Below are 21,662 nucleotides of genomic sequence, written 5' to 3' on the forward strand. Positions count from 1 at the left end.
TTTATGATATCATTTATCTAGTAAATATTATTTTTAATTGTAATTCTAATGGCAATTCTAAAAAAGCTTTTAGTGGGTAGGGCTAGCTATTTGGACCATTTGATCACATTTTCACGTATGTGCTAGCAGACATAGTTAGGGACCTGGTCAAAATCGAAACATGATTGAAACTAGTCAAAAAATGATTGACTTGAATTATGACTAAATCAGACTTGAGACTAATTGATTCATTTTCAGTTTAATTTTTTTTTTTTCAATTAAAAAGTAAAAAAAAAAAATTAAATTAAACTAAAATTAAAGTCAGAACCATGAAAGGACCTCAGGGCCGAGTAAAGCTCTTATCCTTCAAGAATCGAAACCGGCCGTGGGCAAGCTTAATGGCTTATAGGCTAATCAACTTGCCAGGAAGGCGTCAAGGGAATTTTCAAAAAAAAAAAAAAAAAAACAACTAGAAAAGAAAGCCAACAGGACCCCAAAATGGATCCTCCTACTCGGGCCCTAATTGGTTTTAAGAAATGAAGTTTGGGCTTGGTTTTTTGTTGATGCGGGTTAAATGAATAAATAAAAATATAATTGAATTTTGCAAGGTACAATAACTGATTATAAAGTAGTAGTGAATTATAATTTTTTTTATTTATTTTCTATATTTTATAATGAATTGCAAAATTTTTGATATTTATTAATTAAATATGGCTCTATTATTTATCCTTATAAAATTTGTTTAATACAATTACGATAGAAGACAATCAATGATAGGGGTCTATTGTGCGTCCAGTATTGTGTACAAGAGATGTTAAATGGTGAGCAGGCATTGCCTGAGCCTAAAGTTAGCATTTTTCAGTGAAAGAAAATTGAAGCAAAATATTCCCTAAGACAAACATGTGTATTTGAATTTTAAAAACGTTAATTATCAATAGTAAGAATGCCCAGTATCAATATTTTTTTGTGAAAAGGTGTAAATCAATTGATCAAATTAATTAATCTCTAATTTTTTTATAATTATAATTAAAAACTCAAATTTGAAACTTCATACATTGCTCAATTAGTAACATCTTCAAAATTACAGACAATAATGACAAATTCCTCTTGATATGCAAACAATTTCTCTCAGTTATTTCTTAAAACTTGTTTATTATTATTGTTGAAAAAATTATTTTTTTAAATATACTAGTTAAAAAGTGTTAAAAATAATTAAAAATAAAATTTAATTATTTTTAGTCATAAAAATATTAAAATAATAAAATAATTTTTTTTAAACTATTTTTCTAAATAGTATTTAAAATGAATATTTTTATTTAAAAAAATAATTTCTGGCTCTGAAAGGTTTTAGTGTCACCGTTCAATAATAATTGTGTTGTGTACAATAAGCTAAATAAGCTAAATTGCTGATCCTGATATACATCAGCAAAGTTGTCTATCTCCTGTTTGATATTGTGGCCAAAATTTATCTTAAAAAAAAAAATACTATTTTAAATATTTTGAAAAAATAAATTAAAAATTTATTTGTTTATTTTAGAATTCTTATAATTAAGATATATTAAATTTAATTTAAAATTAATTTTTAATAACATATAAATAATATATTTATAGAGATATTTTTTTAATAACAATTCAAATAATAATATCAAACAGATTTTGAGAAAAAAAAAACTTTCTAAAGCGACTTGTCATTGAGATTTTGAGAAAAATAAATAAAGTATTATTTTAAATATTTATTAAAAAAATTAAAAGATTTTTTTATTAAATTTTAATTTAAATATATAAATTGAGTCTTAAATTAATTTTTACTATTTATAATTAATATTTTTAAATCAATTTTTAGTATTTACAATTAATATATTTAAAAATATATTTTTATAATATTACATAAATTCTAAAATGACAGGCACCTAAGAAGGAACTTTTCGTAAGAGACATTAAAAATTACTTTAAAAAGTTGTTTTTGCATGAGAAATGCGTAATCCCTTTTTTTTTCCCCCCTCTCGGTATCTGCTTTTGTCCCGCATGTTTCTCGGTGGCTCTTCAAGCTTATGATCGTCCCTTTTTTATTTTTATTTTTTTAAAAAAAAAGCCTCCATTGTACTGGGAATAATTCTCTACCACTACATTTTCTTTTTTGGAGAAATCTCTACCACTACATTGCTATCATTTTTACTTAAACATCATACATCATACCTAATAAATAATTTTAATAATAATAATAATAATAAACGAAAAAAAACTTAGTACTAATATGATCATCTAACACTTGCCCAGCAAACTACTCCCATACACTTAAAAATTTGGCATGCTAAGTTAAAAATCAGGTTTAAGTATAATCCAAGTATGACTTTTTTTTTTTTTTGTCAGAGATACATTTTGTTGGGGGGCTCGAATCCGGGACATTACTAAAGGTGAGCGATGTTTTGACCACTAAGCTAAGCTTGGCCGATATAATCCAAATATGACTTGCCTGCTAGAGAAAATTAAGATTGGTATAATTAAAAATAAATAAATAACTGAAAAAAAAGGCTGTGCATATACTGCCCTTTTGATCACCAGTTGACATAATTGAAGGGGCTGGCTTTGTAATCCGGTGTGATATGTTCATGAGAAGTACCTGGTAGGCCTGACATGAGAAGAAAAGAGTATAACATAGCCAAGAAACAACTTGCGGGCAGAGCAGGGTGGAAGATATGTGTATATATATATATATTACATGGTATAATCAGCGCTTTCGGCAAGTCATCCTTGGCTGAATTACACTCTCTACCTCTTCATGCAAGGACCCCAGGTCAGCATTCGATTCATTTCATCATGCATGTCCCAAAACCACCAGTGTGTATTTATAGGTAGAATAGGCAGCCCATATACACATATATATGTATATTCTGAGTCCAAAAAGAAAAAGATAGTGACCAGAGTGCCAATAAGCACCGCCAAATTGCCATATCTATCCAAACCCTATTCAATTGGATAGCAGTGTCCCACTTTTCCTTCAAAGGGAGAGTCAAAAGCCAAAAGGTAGTATGCAATGCTGACTGGCACTGCTGGGGAGAATATAATCTTTCAAGAGATATGGTTTCTGAGGAGAATACGTGCACCGCATTGTTAAGAGTCTAATGATTTGGTTTATGGATGAGCTAGTGAATTGTCGGCTTAATTAACTTGGTGCTGTGACTGGAAGCCAGCAGCGCATGCATATAAGGTGCATGTTTTCGGGCTTGAATATTCCATCGTCATCATATGTGTCCCTGCTTTATTATTCTTTCTCAAAGCATCCTCAATCTTTATGTCTTCATGCCTCACAATAAAGTTTTCAACTTTTTCACTGGATAGGCCGCCGCTTCTCGCTTGGCCACACGATACAAGCTTCGTCCGTATATGGTAAGCAGTAATCTAAATTATTGGGGCCCCATAACTCTCTCTTGGTTTTCTTTTTTCTTCTCTTGATTGCTGCAAGTTATTTGAGGTTTTTTTTTTTAATTTTTTTTTTAATGGGTTCAAGTTGGGACATTTCAAGTAACAAATTAATCGCTATATATACATGATTTCGAGTGAATTTATAAACAATGTCATTTTAAATTAAAATATTAACTTTTCAAAAAAAAAATGTATTCATTTAACTTTTGGATTAATATTCAGATTTATCAAATTAATTTCGAATCAAGTTATGTAAATTGTTGGGTTGATCTTTAATTTTGTGAATTATTTGAATTCAAATTATTTTGAGTTGAATGTTTACTTAAGTAGGTTTCAGTTTTTTATTGAAACCTTCGGGTAAATTTTGTTATGAAAAACATATAATGAAAATAGCATGATAAAGCAAAATTATTGAAATGGACTATGTAATTTGATTGGTCTTTCTCTGCCTGGAAGGAGAGGGCTATTATTTATTTTATGGTAAGAAAAGTTGAGAGTTACTTCCTACTGTGTAGCTCATTTATTATATATTATGTCTCCATTGAATTAAAAAAAAAAAAAGTGGGAAACGACGCAAATGAAGCTCAAGCAAGAAACAAATACAAAGACAGCATGCCAGCTTAATTTCATTCATTGCGTATAACTTTAAACCTAATACCTCCATATATATGCCATCAGGTTCTGAGTAACAAATAAACCGTCTAATTAACAAGTCGATCCAAATGTTAAAATTTGGATTTTTATTATAGCTTTTTTCCCCTGGGATATCCTGACGAAAACCGATATATATAATACCCAAGTCAGGGTTGTTGACGAGGATAAAGGCGAACTGGAAGGCCTTTGGCTGGCCTTAAAATGGGAAGGCCTATAATCTTCTCGTCAGGAAACAACTTTTCCAACTTGAATTTTGTGACCACATTGTGCATCAAAACAAGTATTGCAATTCGGGCATATTCTTTTCCAGGGCACATGTGAGCTCCTCCTCCAAACGGAACATATGAGTAAGGAACAAGCCCATTTCCTTCAAACCTTGATGGATCAAACTTTTCTGGGTCCGGGAAGTATTCTGGACTTTTATGCGTGGCGAATGCATTCCAGTGCAGCTGTGAAGGGTACGAATTAATTGATTAAGATTTTAACAAACAATTAATATTTATATAATTAACTACTTGTCTCTTCATATATATATACATATACCTTCCAGCCTTTGGGAATGAGAAATCCAGCATATGAGAAATTGGTGATGACCTCTCTGAAAGCTCCATTAGCTGGTGGATGGAGTCGCAACACTTCACTTGCCACATTCCATGAATACCTCATCTTTTGTATGTCATCCCAATTCAAGGGCTCATCCACTTCTTTTTCTCTGGCAATCTCGCTTTGCTCTATATAATTACTAAATTTTTTCAGAAAAGTTCAGTATACATTTTTAGTGCCTAGATTTAGTGAATCGTGAATTCAATATATATCCATGATGGCCTATTTATACCTTTTTAGTGCAGAGATATAGTATATATATACATGTGGTGCATACTTAATTACCTCTCAAGACTGCATCGAACACGTTGGGCATCTCTGCTAGATACTTGACGACAAAAGTCATTGCGGTGCTTACATTGTCATAAGAAGCACTTATCAAGGCTAAAATCCTGGTTGCCATTTGGGATTCTTCTTGTCCCTCCTCATTCAGCTCTAGTAGATGTTGGGACAATATACCCTGTGATTGGGATGGTGACCTGTCACTCTTCCAACGCTTGATCATAACTTCAAACTCCTTCCTGAGCTCCTTGGCAGCCTTGATAGCACGCCTGAAATTCGTCCCTGGAAGATCTATAGGCAACGAAAGAAGCCCTGCTGAAAAGTGGCCAAATGGCTTCTGAAATTGCGCAATTGCTTCCTCATCATGAATGCCTAAGAGCAGTCCACATGCTAACACAAATGTCAGATCCTTGGCGAAAGGGTGTACCTCAATAACTTGTTTGCCATCCCAATGTGCCCGTAGATGCTGTCTTGTCTTTGCATCTATAATATGCACATACTTGCGAAGTGTGTCTGGCTTCAGAACTGGGGTCACAAATTTGCGCATTTTCATGGCCTCCTCGCTCTTGGATGCGTTGTGAGTGTCAAAGAATTTATCGATGGAGCTAGGCCACCAGGTCGTGAAAAGCCTATTCTCATTGGAGAAAACAAATTTGTTTCCCTCAGCATTGCACAAAAGAACCATAGGTTGGCCAAGCAAAGACGTCTTAAAGAGCTTGGAGGAGTATTTCTTCCTTCTATCGTTTATAAATTTTTCAGGGATACCTGCCTTGGTGGTGGATAGATATTCTATAGTTTCACCGATCAAGGGCCATCCGCTGCTGCCTGGTGGCGTCTGCTGTAGTAACTGTGATAGTGTTTGTGCCTCATTTTCTGTTGACCCCAGCTTCTTGTGACGCAGAAAGTAAAGCAGGAGAGGGATGAAGAAAATGGCTGAAATAAGTAGAGAATTATACAAAGCAAGTTCCATTTTTGTGGGATGAAGAAAAGAAGAGCTTGGAACGTTTATATATAATAAAGGGTATAGGAATCTAACATTGCAAATTTAGAAGACAAGCATACGAATCAATGAATTATAAAAAAAAAAAAAAAACGATTAAGAGAATATTATATGATCGATGTTCTCGAAAGTATCAGATAAATAAATCCAAGGATTTCCGTCCTGGGGATGCAAGTGAGATCATAATTCTTTAAAAGAAGTTTGGTAAACAAATGCTACTCCCGAAAAAAGACAAAAACCAGGACAAAAGCAAGAAAAAAAAAATACAGGCATCTCTTCTCTTATTTTCATTCAATATTTTTATGGCTCGCATCTAATTATGTAATTTGAGATTGAGCCAATTGAAATAGCCAACACAGGCCCGTGGATTTGCTCTTCCAGTTTGCACTTTGCAATAAGCAACTAGAGTAGTCTATTAACTATAAATAGATATCTTAATCCGATTGTCCATTTTTTCAACCTTCTGATTTTGACAAACACATATATTGCTTTTAAAAGAAAAGAAAAAAAACTTTGAATGTTGACTCATGATTTTTTTTTATCAAATCGTATTCATTTTAATTTTACAGATCTAAATTTTATGCTTTGTATAATAAATTAATAATTAATACTTTATTTTATATATTTAATTTTAATCATTTTATAATTTAAATATATATGAACATATTTAAAAAATAATTTTTTCATTACTTCAATATCTTATTTTTATGATCTATTTTATTTATATAAAAATTATATTAACTAAAATAGTATGTTCTAAATTTATAAATAATTAAAGAAAAGGAAATAATATTAACAATGTGAAATGTAAAAAGACAATAAAACGATGTTTAGCCTTTAATTTTCTTTTGGAAAGGAATGGTTAAGTTTTAAATTAATTATAATATATAATAATTCTTATATATAATAATTTTTATACTTACGTGAAATCAATTGTTAAGAAAAAGTAATTAAAAAAATAAATAATAAACTTAATTTATTCCTTAGCATTTTGTTATGAATTCTTGAACTTTCAAATAAAACTAGTTTTTATTTGTGAACGAGAAGAATCGGCGTCGAACGGTGGCGGGCGGTGCAAGACTTGGCGGTCCCTTCCAAAGCCTCTTCAGTTTGACTATATTATCAGGCTTTTCACACTGCTCAACACTTCATTCCTTTCTCCGATTCCACAGTCTCTCTCTATGGATTTTATTCTGCCTTTCAACTTTCAACCTAAACTCTCTCGTTCCACGCTACTGCATCTCTCTCTTCTTTTATGCATTGCATTTTCTCATTTCACATAACTACCGTCACCTGTCGGTACCAAACTGGCGTATCCAATGTCGCCACGCGTGACTTTTTTTGGCAAAAAAATGGATTACGTGTCCTCCCCATGGCCATGGGCGAATAGCAACTTGCTTGCCAATTTGGGTTTCGCTTTCTAGGACTAGGAGAGCAGGTGGCCAATGCCAATACAAGTCCAATTCAGTATTCTTTACCATTTCCATAAACGACACTTGTATCCGATCGTTTCGAGAAATCAAAGCATTTCTGCTTTGAGGTAAGAATCTCTCAATTTCATTCATCCATTGCTTTCTCCATTCAATCCGTTCATCTCGCTTTGCTTCATGATTTTGATTGTGTTCTAATTTTTCCGCAATTAATTCAAATTGACTGTGCTTCAATTGCAATATAGTTTGCCGGAGGTTTCGATTGATTTCTGTTTCATCTTTCTTTTTTCTCTTTTTTTTTAATAAAAAAAAATTGTTTTAAAACAGCTGATTAAATATGCTTCAGAACTGTTGAATTTAGAATGGATTATATCTTTATGATTATCACTTGCACCCCTTTGCTTTTCCCCTCTGTTGAGCTTATGTTTAAGCTTAGACGGCCTTACCTGGGAAGACTCATGCTGATTTTTCTTTCCTGAAAATAATCCCAAAATTTAACAATTTGGGAAATTGAATTAGTGAATAGGATAGATTAAAGTTCTCGTTGTAGCTGTGCAAGCATCCATCATGAAAGCAGCATCGCAGACTGCAGTATTAGCTTTCAAATTTGATTTCTTCCATGTACTCTATTCTTGCTGTTGCACAGATTTTAAAGGATCAACATCTTTAACATGCTTTTTGGTGTCAATCAACACACAAGGAAGGAATAGCCTTTCTGCTTTTACTACCTATTGATTACCATTGAAAAAGTGAATAAAATGTTGCCATTAATATTTTAGAAGAGTCAGAATAGTGAAATTACAAATGCAATTACCAGCAAAATATTCAGTTTTAACTTTATCTTCTCTCATTCTGTCCTGACCATATTAAGGAACTCAATCAACTGCACAAGACATTACTTTTTCATGTGTGGCAGTAACGTTTCTTGGTCTATCTATTTATAACACTTGAGATCAAGGGAGACTTGCGTTAGTTATTCATTTCCAGGACTTGTCTCTGCCTGAGGAAAAACTTATTTCAGCTTGGCAATCTTATATATTCTTAATGCCATATGTAGAAACTGTTATAGGGTGACCTACAGCATGAAGCACTCCACACTTGTGGGTTTTGGGGAGGGTTGATGTATGCAGCCTTACCTCTGTTTTGTAGGGAGGCTGTTCTTGTGGCTTGAATCCCTGACCTCTCGGTCACAAATGTAGAAATTGTTATAGTTCATTCAAATTTTGTGCATTCATGCCTTTCTTTTCAATTTTTTTGATGACATTCAGCTGTTTATTAGAGATTTGTGTAGTCTTTTTCTCCACATAATAAGTATGATGCAATCTTAGATGATCATACAAGTTCCTTACTCTTATTTATCACAGAATCTGATTTCTTGTTCCCTCTACTTTTGGTGTTGTTTTTCCAGTAAACAACTGTGGACGTGGTTGTTCTTGCCTTCACTTTGTACCTAGGATGGGATGGGGAAACATTTACAGAAGGCGTGTGAGAGTATTTGCAGCGGCTATAATGATCTATCTGGATTATAAGGTATTGTTAGTTTATCGCTACCTAATTCTATCCTGACTTAGCTATTCTGATTTTCTGGTTGTGCCAAGTATCCTCCTTATTTTATTTATTTGTATCAAAGGCTGTACAGCAAAGAGATAAATGGACCATCAAATCGAAAAGAGCTGCATTGTGGGAGAAGGCTCATGAGCGCAATGCTAAGCGTGTTCTCAACTTGATGATAGAATTGGAAGGATTGTGGGTAAAACTTGGACAGTACTTATCCACACGTGCTGACGTGCTTCCTCCTGCATATATATCACTTCTCAAGCAGTTACAGGACTCTCTTCCTCCTCGTCCTCTGCAAGAGGTTGTGTTCTATTTAGCATGTAGTGAAATTCTTCTTATAATTTGCTTTTAGCTTCTTTTTTGTATGGATGATAAATGTAATGAAATTTAGTTAGATGCATGTTCACTACAAGACCTTTGGCTTTTCAACTGCCCTTTCTTAAAGAGAGCAAGAAGATTGTGATATATGAAGCTATAAGCAATCATTGAAAGAAAAGAACTAGAATGTAAAGCCGGCCGACATGTGCAGAGTACCTGTAGAAGGGCTTGTATAAATTAAGCAGACGCAGTAACTTGGTGAAGATCATGTGCCATATCTTCTGTTAATTAGCTTGGTATTTTCTAGTAAGAAATATCAAGTTTGTAAAGTGGCTGATCGCAGGAAGGACAAAGTGGAAACTTCTAAAAAGTTCATTTTTTTATTACTTTTTAAGAGTAGAAATTCGAAGCATGTGTGTATGTATTTTTATAGTTTTTACGAAGAAACTTTTGGTGCTTGGTTTACTAAGTTGAAATTCCATTTCCACAGGTTTGTCAAACTATAGAGAAAGAACTGGGAAAATCGATGGATGATCTTTTCTCAGATTTTAACAGGACGCCTTTGGCAACAGCATCAGTAAGATACCTTTTTTTTAAATGGAAAGCTAAAACTAACACATACTTAGGATGAAAAATATTCTATGGTACAGCAGAGGGAGAACATTTTTTTTTATTATTAATTCTATTGATACTATATTATGTTCTGTGTAGATTGCACAAGTCCATCGTGCAACACTTATTAATGGGCAGGAGGTGGTTGTTAAAGTTCAACATGAGGGCATTAAAACAATTATATTGGAGGTTTCACACTCTTTTTTTCTTAAGACGCTAAAATGAAGAGTAACAGTTGCTAACTTTATGTATCTTTTGCGTATGCCATTGTTTTTCAGGACTTAAAGAATGCCAAGTCAATTGTTGACTGGATAGCATGGGCAGAGCCTCAGTATGACTTTAATCCCATGATAGATGAATGGTGCAAAGAAGCTCCAAGAGAACTTGACTTCAATATTGAAGCTGGTATGCTTTGATTCTTTCATGATATTTATGTTGGGCGGATTCTGTCAATTTTGAACTTGACAAATAAGGAGTTGTTTTCTTCTAGTGAGTAATTAATACAAGTCAAAGGTAGGTATGGTTAATTTTAAATGTACAGAAGTAATTTAATCATCTGGAAAAGTGAAATTCAATTATATTTCAGAATTTCACACTGTGGATGAGCGTATTAGGTTCCTGTTTAATTGATTTGATTATAGGGGTGATAGAATGTTCGATACTCTGGAGCTTTCATTGGCAATGCCATAGCAGTAGTGTGGCAAACATAAGTGATGGCAATGCTATCAGAGAGTGGTGAAGTAGCTTCAGCATAGTGGTGTTTAAATTGGGGCCGTTGTGGCGATTGAAATATGCTAGACATTGAGGATGGCAGTGACCAACACTAGGCCACATAATACTAAAGGTGGTGTTCACAGCAGTGGCAACAACAGTGTCAATAGTTCTGCTGTGAAGAGTTTGATGGTACCGTGGTGCTGATGGTAAAGCAGTAGTAACTGATGTGATGACGTCAACATGTGTTGGTGGTAATTTGATGTCAATGATGTGAGGGTATTGGCATGGTGCCCCATAATCATTATGGTGTTAACCTTGTTATCAAGGTGAAAGGAGATACTAAGGCGATAGGGTACCCAATGGCTTTAGGCAAAAAGCAAGGCATGGGCCTTTTTGAAGCACAAAGCCTAACCTGAATTGCCTAAATATTATACACACACACACACACGCATACACACACACGCTTCTAAGTATGGTTTTAAATAATGAACGTAACGGCCGTTATTTAAAGGTTTTTTGGCTTACCGTTACTGTTACTACCGTTATTTAACGGATTTTTAAATTTGTAACTGTAAAGGCAGTTACGGCTGTTATAGACCATTAAGTAACGGTCATAACGGCCATTACTTTTCCAACTAAGAATTCTTAGCTTTTTTTTTTTTCGTCTTTCATATGAAATGTAGTAGAGGAAACTTTTTTTTGGGCAAAAAACTATCTTGACTCATTTATTTTAGTACCTTTTCATTTTCTCTTTGGGCGACTAAATCATTTTTTCTCAACTTTCTCTCAATTTTTTACACAACCAACCAAATTGAAATAATATATTTCTCTACAAAATTTTGAGCTCAAGAGCATGGACCATCAAATAGGTAAGGTAATTTTGAAGTAAAGGAGATTGAAGGGAAAATTATTATTTTTTTTTCTAATTTTTAGCTATTTTTAAATATTTTTAGATAAATACATAAATAATTAGAAAATAATATAAAAAATGATTTAGACTTTAGTAATATTTGCTAAACATAAATTTAGGTTTTGGTAAGATAAAATTTAAGAAAAATAAATAATCATGAAATTAACTCTTGAAATTGATTTCCTAAATTAAATAGTAAGTTTACAACCTAATCACATAGTAAGTTAATAACCTAATTACATAGTAAGTTTACAACCTAAGCTAATGATCAAAGCTCCCAATCCTTATCCTAGGATCAAAATCAAGATAATCAAGAATCTCCTAGACACTCATTTTAGTGGTAATAAGGTTAGTTGTTTACTATCTTCTTAGTTATTTTGGTTTTAAATTGATTAATACTAATGATGTATAAGAATAGTGGATTTAATATCTTTATTTAATATATTTATGTTATTATTTAGTTGTATATCTTAGTTTTAACTATATCTTTGAATATTTATTCATTTGATGAACTTTGTAAATTTTTCAAAAAAATTTGCGTATCGACAGGCTGTTAACACTACGTTACGGTCGTTACAGGCCCGTTTCCGTTACTCGCTAACGTGACTGTGACTGCGAACGCGGCTGCGACTGCAATTTAAAACCATAATCTAACATAAAAATTCCTACTTTTATCTAGGGGGAATTAAAATAAAATTGTCATGAGATTAGCCTAAACATAAATCATATCACAAATTCACAATACTCGTCTAACAAAATGCATATCACAATAACCGTATAACACAAAATTAAACAACAAATTAAAATAGGAAAATTAACAATGCCCATATATCACAATACCCATATAACAAATAATTAACAAGAAACATATCTAACAAAACAATTAAAATAAAAGAAAAAAAAAATAAAACTGTTGTGTTTTTTTAAAATGGCTTATTGAGAAGTATAGTAGAATAGAAGAAGAGAGAAGGAGGAGAGAAAAGAAGAAAAAAGGTAAAAAAGACAAAAAAAGAAGAGGAAAGTGATAGGTGCGGGGTGCTGTCTGCTGTTTTGAGAATAGAAGAAAGAGGACAAGAAAGAGAGGAAAGAAGAAAAAGAAGAGAGAGAGAGAGAGAGAGAGAGAGGAAGGATGAACATACCTTAGGATTGACTGTTGGCTGCTGCTGTGTGTGTGTGTGTGTGTGTGAGAGAGAGAGAGAGAGAGAGAGAGAGAGAGAGAGAGAGAGAAAGTGTAGTAAGAGAGAGGTATTTTTGGAGAGATAAAGGAGGTGTAACAAAATAGGAGGTGCTGTCTTAGGGTTTTTTAATTTGTTGTGTTAAAAAACAATTAAAAAAGGGAAAAAAAAAAAAACAAAAAGTTAATGTTAGCTTCACTAAGGCTTTGCCTTGTCGCCCGGCACCTCTGTCGTTGGGGTAGTTGCCTTGCCTTGCCTGGCGCCTTTTCTTGCTTTTAACAATATTGGGTGCTACTGCAGTACTGCTAGAATGGAATGAAATCAGCAGCTCAGTGGCAATGCCCCAGTAGTGGGTTTAGAGAATAATGGGATGAGAGTGATGGTTACCATGGTATAATAGCCATCAACTTTCTTGCATGTCAGGTTCTGTGGCATTGACTCTGAAACTCCTTTTGTTGATAATGGACCTGAGCCTTTCATTCTACTCTTTATAAAACTTTCCATATATAGGAGAGGGCCCTAAATTCCTCTTTCAATTGCCTTCAAACATCCTAGTGAATATCTCAACTTTTTTAATTTATTTTTTCCTATTACCTTTGTACTGACATTTCTCTTTGTATTTGTAGAGAATACTAGAACTGTAGCTAGGAATCTTGGCTGCAGAAAAAACAATGACAATAACAAGCCTGCAAATCCAGTGGATGTTCTGATTCCAGAGCTTATTCAGGTAGTTTTCTCCTTTTAACATTTTATTGTGATAAATGTGCCTGCTGAAGTGGAGACGTTGCATACCCACAGGGTAGTATTAGAAAAATTCTTAGGATTTAATTTTTGATTTGATCTTACCATATCAAATTTTATGATGCAATTCCAAGAAGACATCTTTCTTCTCCCCACATCCAACCAAAAAAAATATGTTAACCATTATTCCCATTATTTTGCTTGGTATTTCATTTTGTTCTTCTTGAACTGAAGAATGTTTGCCTAATAATCCCACTTGTCTTAATTTTTGTTGTGTTGCTTCTAATGTCAGTCAAGTGAAAAGGTTCTAGTTTTAGAGTATATGGATGGGATTCGTTTGAATGACCATGAATCTCTTGAAGCTTATGGTGTTGACAAGCAAGCAGTTGTTGAAGAAATAACACGTGCATATGCCCATCAAATATATATTGATGGATTTTTTAATGGTGACCCACATCCTGGTACACTCTTGTTCTCTCTCCCTCGTATTCTTCCAGAGATCTTTTTACAAATTACTACATGCTACACTCTTAGGTTTTGAATTGTTATAATCTCTAACTTTCTTTTTTGTCATATGTTGCAGGAAATTTCCTGGTGAGCAAGGAACCTCCACATCTTCCAGTTTTGCTTGACTTTGGTCTTACAAAGAAAATATCGAGTTCGATGAAACAAGCACTAGCCAAAATGTTTCTTGCATCTGTTGAGGTTTATATTGTTTTTTATCCCTTTCTCACTCTCTGTAGATTTAACCAATAATGAATGCGAATTATGGATCATTAGAATAGTTCTTGATTTTGAATGCTGTGAGCTAATTGCTATTGCATGACCCCTTGATACTATTTCTAGCACAAATGTTCTTTACTCTCTCTCTCTCTACACCTCCTCTTGATCATTACTCTATGTCCTTAGTCCACTCTAGGTTTAATTTTATTGTAGGTTAATATTGGTAGTTGAAATAGAATCAATAGCTGGGAATACTATTGTTATGTTAAAATACGTCCATTGTGCAATAATTCTTGATTTCTTGATTGCTAAAACTATGCACACACACATGTTTTGTATGGTCATGCTTTATTAAGTAATTCTGATTCTCTATGTTACAGGGGGACCATGTAGCCCTTTTGTCTGCATTTGCAGAAATGGGGCTTAAGCTGCGTCTGGACATTCCAGATCAGGCTATGGAGGTAACAAATGTATTTTTTCGTACTTCAACGCCAGCTAATGAGGCTTTTGTAAGCACGTACTGCCCGCTTCTCAGATATATATATATTTTTTTAAGCTTCACCATGTCTTATCATGTAACAATGATCTTATTAAGGAAAACATGAAATCCTTGGCTGAGCAAAGATCAAAAAACATGAAGATTATACAGGAAAAGATGAAGCTCAAACAAAAAGAATTTAAACACTTTAATCCAGTAAGTCTAAATATCATCTCCTTCTTTCTATGTGTTTCATAATATGTTCATTGACTATTTCAGTCACATTTAATAACAAGCATTTGTTTCAGGTTGATGCATTTCCCGGAGATATTGTAATATTCTCACGGGTCCTCAATCTTCTGAGAGGTCTGTACTGCAATCTCCTTTTGTTACCTCCTGGTGCAAAGGATTATACCCTTTTACTCATTTTCTGACTTGGATTTAGGGCTTTCGTCCACAATGAATGTTCGCATAGTATATCAAGATATCATGAGACCATTTGCAGAATCTGCTCTAGTAGGGTGAGTCTATCATAAACATACATCAATTTTTAATGTTTTTGTCTCTAATTTTTCTGTTTGAACTGCAAACTTAATTTTCAGAAACATCAATAAGGGACCAGCAGTTAATGCACAATGGATCTACAATACACCATCTCATTCTGACGTGGAGACAAAGTTGAGGCAGCTCTTAGTTGATTTGGGAAATGAAGAAAAAGTACTTGGAATCCAGGTCTGTGCCATTTCAACTATTTATATGATAGAATGCTAATCTAAATAACCTTTTTCTGGTTATGTAGCTTGAATATGAAATATATGCTGTACTCCTATTTTCATTCTCTTCATTTAACACTCAATAAGTCAATATTATTTGTTTTCCTTTGTGACTCCATTAAAATCAAGGATTGTGTCGAAGAGACCTACAACTGCTGAAAATTGCAGCAAAAATAGATAAATAAATAAAGAACTCCAGGACTTGTTTGGTTCATGGAATGTAATATGGTAGGAGTGGAAAAGCTATTCTTCACTCTTTTTTTGAATTTATATCATACTTATTTAAAAAATATTTATTCTATATTATAATTATTTCACATGTTAAAGTTAATGAAAAAATCGAAATTATAAAATTGTTCTACCATGGAATGGTATTCCACATTTAAATTTGAACCAATCTAGGAATAGCTACTCAACATGAAATAGTTATTCTATTACGACCTTATTACATTTCCATGCCAATCTATGAACCTAACCAAGCAGCCTAAATGTGTTCAATGTATCATGGAAATAAAGAATCTGGTATTTTGAATCCTGAACTTTGAAATTACAAACTTATCACCCAACTTCAATGCTTCTGCACTGCTTTTAAAAAACATATATGTATATATATCTAAGAGGGTTTCTTGTAAGATAATTAAAAGAAATGAAACTAACAAGTTAAAAAGGCTTTAAAATACTATTACATGGAACTGAATCTATTTTTCTGGATTAATGCTTGAATAGAAAGGGTTATTCTAAATCTTTTTGGTTGCAAACTATGCTCATAGAAGCTAGGACAAATGGTTGATCATATGAGGATTCAGGAACTTACCAGTTGCTGCAATTAAGGCTGAGCAGATTTCAGTTTAAACCTAAAAACCAAACCAAACTGACATGACAAGTTCAGTGTATTCCAAGGTTCTGTTTGGTTTTTGTGTGAAAATCGAAAAAACTGAAATTATATATGTAATAAAAAGCAAATCAAAGTGAACCAACAAATATATATTTTCTTTGTAGGGTTTCGTTTGGTTTGTTTTGGATATTGATGTAGACCTAGTGTCTAACAGAGTTGAATGGCAAAAAATGATCCATATAGCTAATCCAAACTAGTTTGGGATTAAGGCTTTGTTATTGTTGTTGTAGGGTTTGGTTTGGTTTGGTTCGGTTTGCTTATGTGGTTCAGATTGATTTTTGAAAAAACCCTAATTTGATTATTTAAGTTTGGAAATGAATTGATTGTTTGCAAACCCCTAGCTGCATTATTGCTTTGATTTTGGCCAACTGCAGAAACTGATCTTCAAAACTTTCTTATAGGAACTTTTGGAACCTGAGATAAGAGCATAGGGAAAGAGTTCTACAAAAGAAGTATGGTTGTATGATATTAGTGTAGTATGAAAATCCTATAGAATGTGATTTTATTTTCTTATATTCAAGGGAACGATCCACTAGCTGGTGCCATTGAGACAAGCTGTTATTTCCAGGATCATTTGGAATTTGTTTATCTTCATTGCTGATTAGCTCTCTTCCTCTCTGGTTACACATCTTTTTTAATGACTGAAAAAAATAACAGCCAATTTCTAATTTATGATGCTTTGACATGAAAAAGTTAAGAATTGGTTTAGATTTGCAGTTAATATTTTGATAATTTTTCAATAATGATGTCTTAGGTATGTGCCTACAAAGATGGAGAGGTTATTATTGATACTGCCGCGGGAATTCTTGGTAGATATGATCCTCGCCCAGTTCAGCCTGATAGTCTTTTTCCAGTTTTTTCTGTAACAAAGGGAATCACAGCGGGAATGTTACATTGGCTCATTGACAATGGGTATGTGATGTTATTTTATGACTGCAGAGGTTTTTCACGTTTTACTTGTCAATCAAACTTTGCAGTAAAGATCAGTAAAAGTGTATGTTCTTTTTTTTTTCCATAGTTATCTGCCAGTAAAGTGTTGGTGAAACTTTATAGTTTAACTTTACTAAGTTTCTGCTATTTGATTTTTAAATGATGTCAGAGGAAAGTCTTATATGGGAAACAGATGTAAAATGATACATTACTGGAAAAATGTTGATATGAATAATAGTTTTTACCAGGATAACCTATTTAGAAATTTTAATAAATTGACTGGATCGTTTTGCTATGTGGGTTGAATTGATTTGCGACAATCTTAGTCTCATTATACATATGATATTCCCTTTGTTTTGGAACCCCAATTGTGAAGGCTATTGTGAGAAGTCCTTGCCACTTCATTCATGAGCATCAAATTGAGTATAGAATGTGATTTGATGAGAAATTCTGTCCCGCACAAATAATTAAGAAAGTTCAGCATAGAATATGAGATTGAATTATTACACCAAGGAGATATGGTTTAAATATACCTGATCAGATGGTCAGGAATGATCCAAAAAGTTTTGCAAACTACATGGCGTTTTTTCTTGAAATTCTTGAACTCAAAATAGTCCGTAGTTTCCTAATAAAATACAGCATGGTGTGTTGCAGAAAAGTCAAGCTCGATGAAAATGTTGCTAATGTGTGGCCGGAATTTGGAACAAATGGAAAAGATCAAATAAAGGTGTGAAATGTGTTAACGTTGCTGGGCTTGTCCAATTAGCATCTGAAGTGTTTCATCATTTTTGCTTATTTGTTGTTCTCTTTTAGGTCTGTCATATTCTAAACCATACATCTGGTTTGCACAATGCCTTGGCTAATCTTAGAGGAGAAAATCCTTTGCTAATGTGTGACTGGGAAGAATGTATGGATCAGATTTGTATGTCAGTTCCTGAGACAGCACCTGGCCAGGAGCAATTGTATCACTATTTTTCTTTTGGTTGGCTATGTGGTGGAATAATTGAGGTACTACAATCTCATTCTTAAGTATTGGGATACTGAGAATTTCAAGGTTAGACGCAAATTCATTTCTCAAAATGGTAAATAGGAGTTCATCTTTATTCACTGCATTTAACAACTTTGCATTATGTTCATTATATATGTCATTGTTTGCATAATATCTTCACAGCGATTCTTCCATGATGGAAGATGTTTTTAAAGCCACAAAATAAAATTGAATTGAAATAAACAAATTTCTGACATCCTGATTATGTCTATTTTCTTCTGTGATGCACTTTCTGAAACTTCTCCCAGTCTCCAACCACACCACACCCCCCCCCCCCAAATCACAAAAAAAAAAAAAGGGCTAGAGATGGAAAATAAAGATATAACTTATGTGATTGGAACATATGATTTTGATCTGTTTCTCTGGATGTGAATGAATAACTTGGAGTGCTTTTCATGGAATCTTACTTTTTCCCTGTTCTAATAATGTTTTAAATGAAACAGCATGCCTCTGGCAAGAAATTTCAGCAGATTCTTGAAGAAGCAATCATTCAGCCTCTCAATATTGAAGGAGAGCTATATGTTGGAATTCCTCCAGGTATGTAATATGTGTCAAACATCTTTGCAGTAATCTTCTTGCATGCAAGAAGACGCGTTACTCACACTTTTGAAAACAATTGCTTTCTTTTGATCTTCTTATCTGTGCTTTAACAAATAAAATTGCAATGTTCCTGGCTTCAAGGTCCTAGCAATTGTAAACTTGGACTTACTTTGATAATCGGCACTACAATGTGTTTTTGGCTTTTCTCCAGGTGTGGAATCTCGACTTGCAAATTTGACAATAGATATGAATGATCTGAGCAATCTTTTGGAGATGAGTAATCGTCCTGACCTACCATCCACCTTCCAGCCAAGCAGCATTGCTCAATTAGTAACTACCTTGCCTGCTTTATTCAACATGCTGAATGTTCGCCGTGCAATCATACCTTCTGCTAATGGACATTGCTCAGCACGTGCTCTTGCACGTTATTATGCAGCCCTTGTTGATGGAGGCATGATCCCACCATCACATTCCTCTCTATCCAATCCTCCACTTGGTAGCCACCCCCACATTCCCAAGTTTCCTTCTGAGAAGACCTCTAAAAAGCAAAAAGGTAAAAGTAATGAGGTGGCCACTTCTTCAAAGAACAAACGTAATGATCACCATGACCACTCGAGGAATTCTAGTAAAGATTTCAAGGATGGTGAAAATAATAGAAAGAGTAGCAATGATGGCTACACTAGGCTTGCTTCCGATTCCAGTAGGAATACCAGTAATGCCAGTGTAGCTGACAGCTTTGCAAGAAGTGATGTTGCTCAAAAAAATAATGTTAAGGGGATTTTTACTAACCCTAGGATTCATGATTCATTTTTGGGCGTGGGTGAGTATGAGAATTTGGCCACGCGAAAAGGAAAATTTGGACTAGGATTTAGGAGGGCTAGTTTAAATGATGGATCATTTAGTGGGTTTGGGCACTCGGGCATGGGTGGATCCACAGGTTTTTGCGATATCAAGAACAGGTTTGCCATTGCAGTGACACTAAACAAAATGTCATTCGGGGGTGTGACAAGAAAAATTGTTCAGCTTGTTTGTTCAGAGCTAAATATCCCATTGCCTGAGGATTTCTCAGGTTCTGGTGATAGAGGACCTGATGTGCAGTTAAATATAGGGAGATCACTGATTAACTGAATATATATGAGAAAATTGTCTCTCTTTGCTCTGTGTGGTGTATACACGTGAACAAAACTCAAAAGATGTCACAACGACCACAATTAATTTGGAAACAATGTGGACTGACTTTGTAGTTTTAGTTAACAATGGTATACAGTTATATGTACACTTTAGCAAATGTGTTTTGAGTTGCATTTGTTCGTTTCAAAATATGATGCATTTTGTGTCTGTAAACAAATACACGTATTGGTTGATGAATTTTTATATGGTGAAATCATTGTACATACTTTGGTTTATAATTTTTGTTGGTTGGGTGTGAAAGAAAGAGAAAATTAAAATTGAGGCTGCTTGGTTGAAACTTGAAAGCATTGAGAGGTAAATCGCATTTTGAATTCCAAATATATATATTTTCGAAAATATATAGCCTGGACATACAGAACATTAAAAAAAAGGCCAAAACAGAACATAAGATGTTATGTGCCTACAATTCCTAACGACAAACATGGCTGAAGTTTTCTTTTAAGAAGTGTTTGTCAGTGAGATTGAATCTTGATTAATAAAAAGGAAAATTTTCACCTTTATTAATTGAATGTTAATTATTATTATTATTATTATTATTATTATTATTCAAATAGAAATAGACGCATATACTCAGGTCAGCGACGGGTTAAATGTCTACGGAGATTGTAGCATTTAGAAATGAATTAGGGAGATGCACGTGAAATGGGCAGCAATGCCAATGCGTGCCGGAGTAAAGCATATTAATTATTGAATAACAAAGTAAGAGGGTAGGCAATAATTTTACAAAAACCTTGAAAAAAAAAAAAAAAAACACCGAGATGATCTCTTATTAATTGATGAGATTTGCAAAATTAATTATTTTATTGGTGAGATGCTGAGGTTGTAGTGCCTGGAAGCTGCATTAGCAACCAATAATAACAATAATTAAATGTGGCAATAGATCAATGGCATTTTTTAAGCGATTTTCATCAAAATCAGGGTTCTTTATATGTATTACCCACTATAAAATTAGAGTAGCAGAAAGAAGCACAGTAGCGAGTTTCTAATTGCTTTAAAATAATAATACAAAATGATGAACATATCATCAGGAGTGTGGTCTAGTTTTGTTGGAGAGCTAGTGCAAGCATTGGGCGTTGCAGGATCAAGATCTCCTTGTCTTGATCCAAGTCCAAGTCAAAATGCACCTCAAGTAGATGACTTGATGATCCAGGCCTTAACTGATGTATTTGGCATGGAAAACAACGGCAAAATAAAGAAGAAGAACGCACGCCAAGTGGTGGAGAAGCTTGGCTTGACATATGGCGAAGAAGAAGAAGAAGAAGAAGAAGAAGGAAACAAATCCGCTGCGGTAGATGATGAAATGGCAGTAGAGGAAGTGCTTCATGGATTGGAAAAAGGGTCAGAGCGCCAGCATTTGCTGCATGAAGCCTTCAAAATATTTGATGAGAATGGTAACGGACATATAGAAGCAGTGGAGCTGAAGAGGGTGCTGCAGTGCTTGGGTCTGGATAAAGGGTTGGATATGAGCGACATAGAGAAGATGTTGAAGGTTGTGGATTTGAACTTGGATGGAAGGGTTGATTTTAGTGAGTTTCAATTGATGATGAGCTAAATTTTCTTTTCAATTAATGTTATTTCTTATTCTATATTCTTGCCAAGTTTTATATATTTTCCAAAACGACAGATGAGCTATGCTGTCAGATTTTGTTTTTGCCCAAATAAAAACAGAGTTACCTCTTGCCTAGG

The 21,662-nt window shown here is 33.8% G+C and overlaps 3 protein-coding genes across 3 annotated transcripts; 2 read left to right on the forward strand and 1 right to left on the reverse strand.

Annotated features, from left to right (window-relative positions):
* Positions 1-4,042: 4,042 nt before the first annotated feature.
* Positions 4,043-6,215, reverse strand: LOC110657288 (beta-amyrin 28-monooxygenase). Its single transcript, XM_021814444.2, has 3 exons — positions 4,945-6,215; positions 4,600-4,787; positions 4,043-4,505 (listed from the first exon to the last, which is right to left on the reverse strand). The coding sequence occupies exons 1-3, from the start codon at positions 5,909-5,911 to the stop codon at positions 4,203-4,205; spliced, it is 1,458 nt and encodes a 485-aa protein (XP_021670136.2). The 5' UTR covers positions 5,912-6,215; the 3' UTR covers positions 4,043-4,202.
* A 909-nt stretch (positions 6,216-7,124) lies between these two features.
* Positions 7,125-20,179, forward strand: LOC110657310 (uncharacterized). The gene is made up of 19 exons (XM_021814463.2): positions 7,125-7,481; positions 8,780-8,901; positions 9,002-9,229; positions 9,737-9,823; positions 9,958-10,047; positions 10,137-10,263; positions 13,284-13,384; positions 13,691-13,859; positions 13,982-14,103; positions 14,502-14,630; positions 14,717-14,815; positions 14,908-14,965; positions 15,045-15,120; positions 15,202-15,331; positions 17,022-17,179; positions 17,852-17,924; positions 18,011-18,205; positions 18,689-18,782; positions 18,997-20,179. The coding sequence occupies exons 2-19, from the start codon at positions 8,827-8,829 to the stop codon at positions 19,911-19,913; spliced, it is 2,928 nt and encodes a 975-aa protein (XP_021670155.2). The 5' UTR covers positions 7,125-7,481; positions 8,780-8,826; the 3' UTR covers positions 19,914-20,179.
* A 537-nt stretch (positions 20,180-20,716) lies between these two features.
* Positions 20,717-21,660, forward strand: LOC110657309 (calmodulin-like protein 7). The gene has a single exon (XM_021814462.2). The coding sequence runs from the start codon at positions 20,986-20,988 to the stop codon at positions 21,526-21,528; it is 543 nt and encodes a 180-aa protein (XP_021670154.2). The 5' UTR covers positions 20,717-20,985; the 3' UTR covers positions 21,529-21,660.
* The last annotated feature ends 2 nt before the right edge of the window (positions 21,661-21,662 follow it).

This window comes from Hevea brasiliensis, chromosome 4 (assembly GCF_030052815.1).
Source record: "Hevea brasiliensis isolate MT/VB/25A 57/8 chromosome 4, ASM3005281v1, whole genome shotgun sequence".
In the NCBI taxonomy this organism is placed as follows: domain Eukaryota; kingdom Viridiplantae; phylum Streptophyta; class Magnoliopsida; order Malpighiales; family Euphorbiaceae; genus Hevea; species Hevea brasiliensis.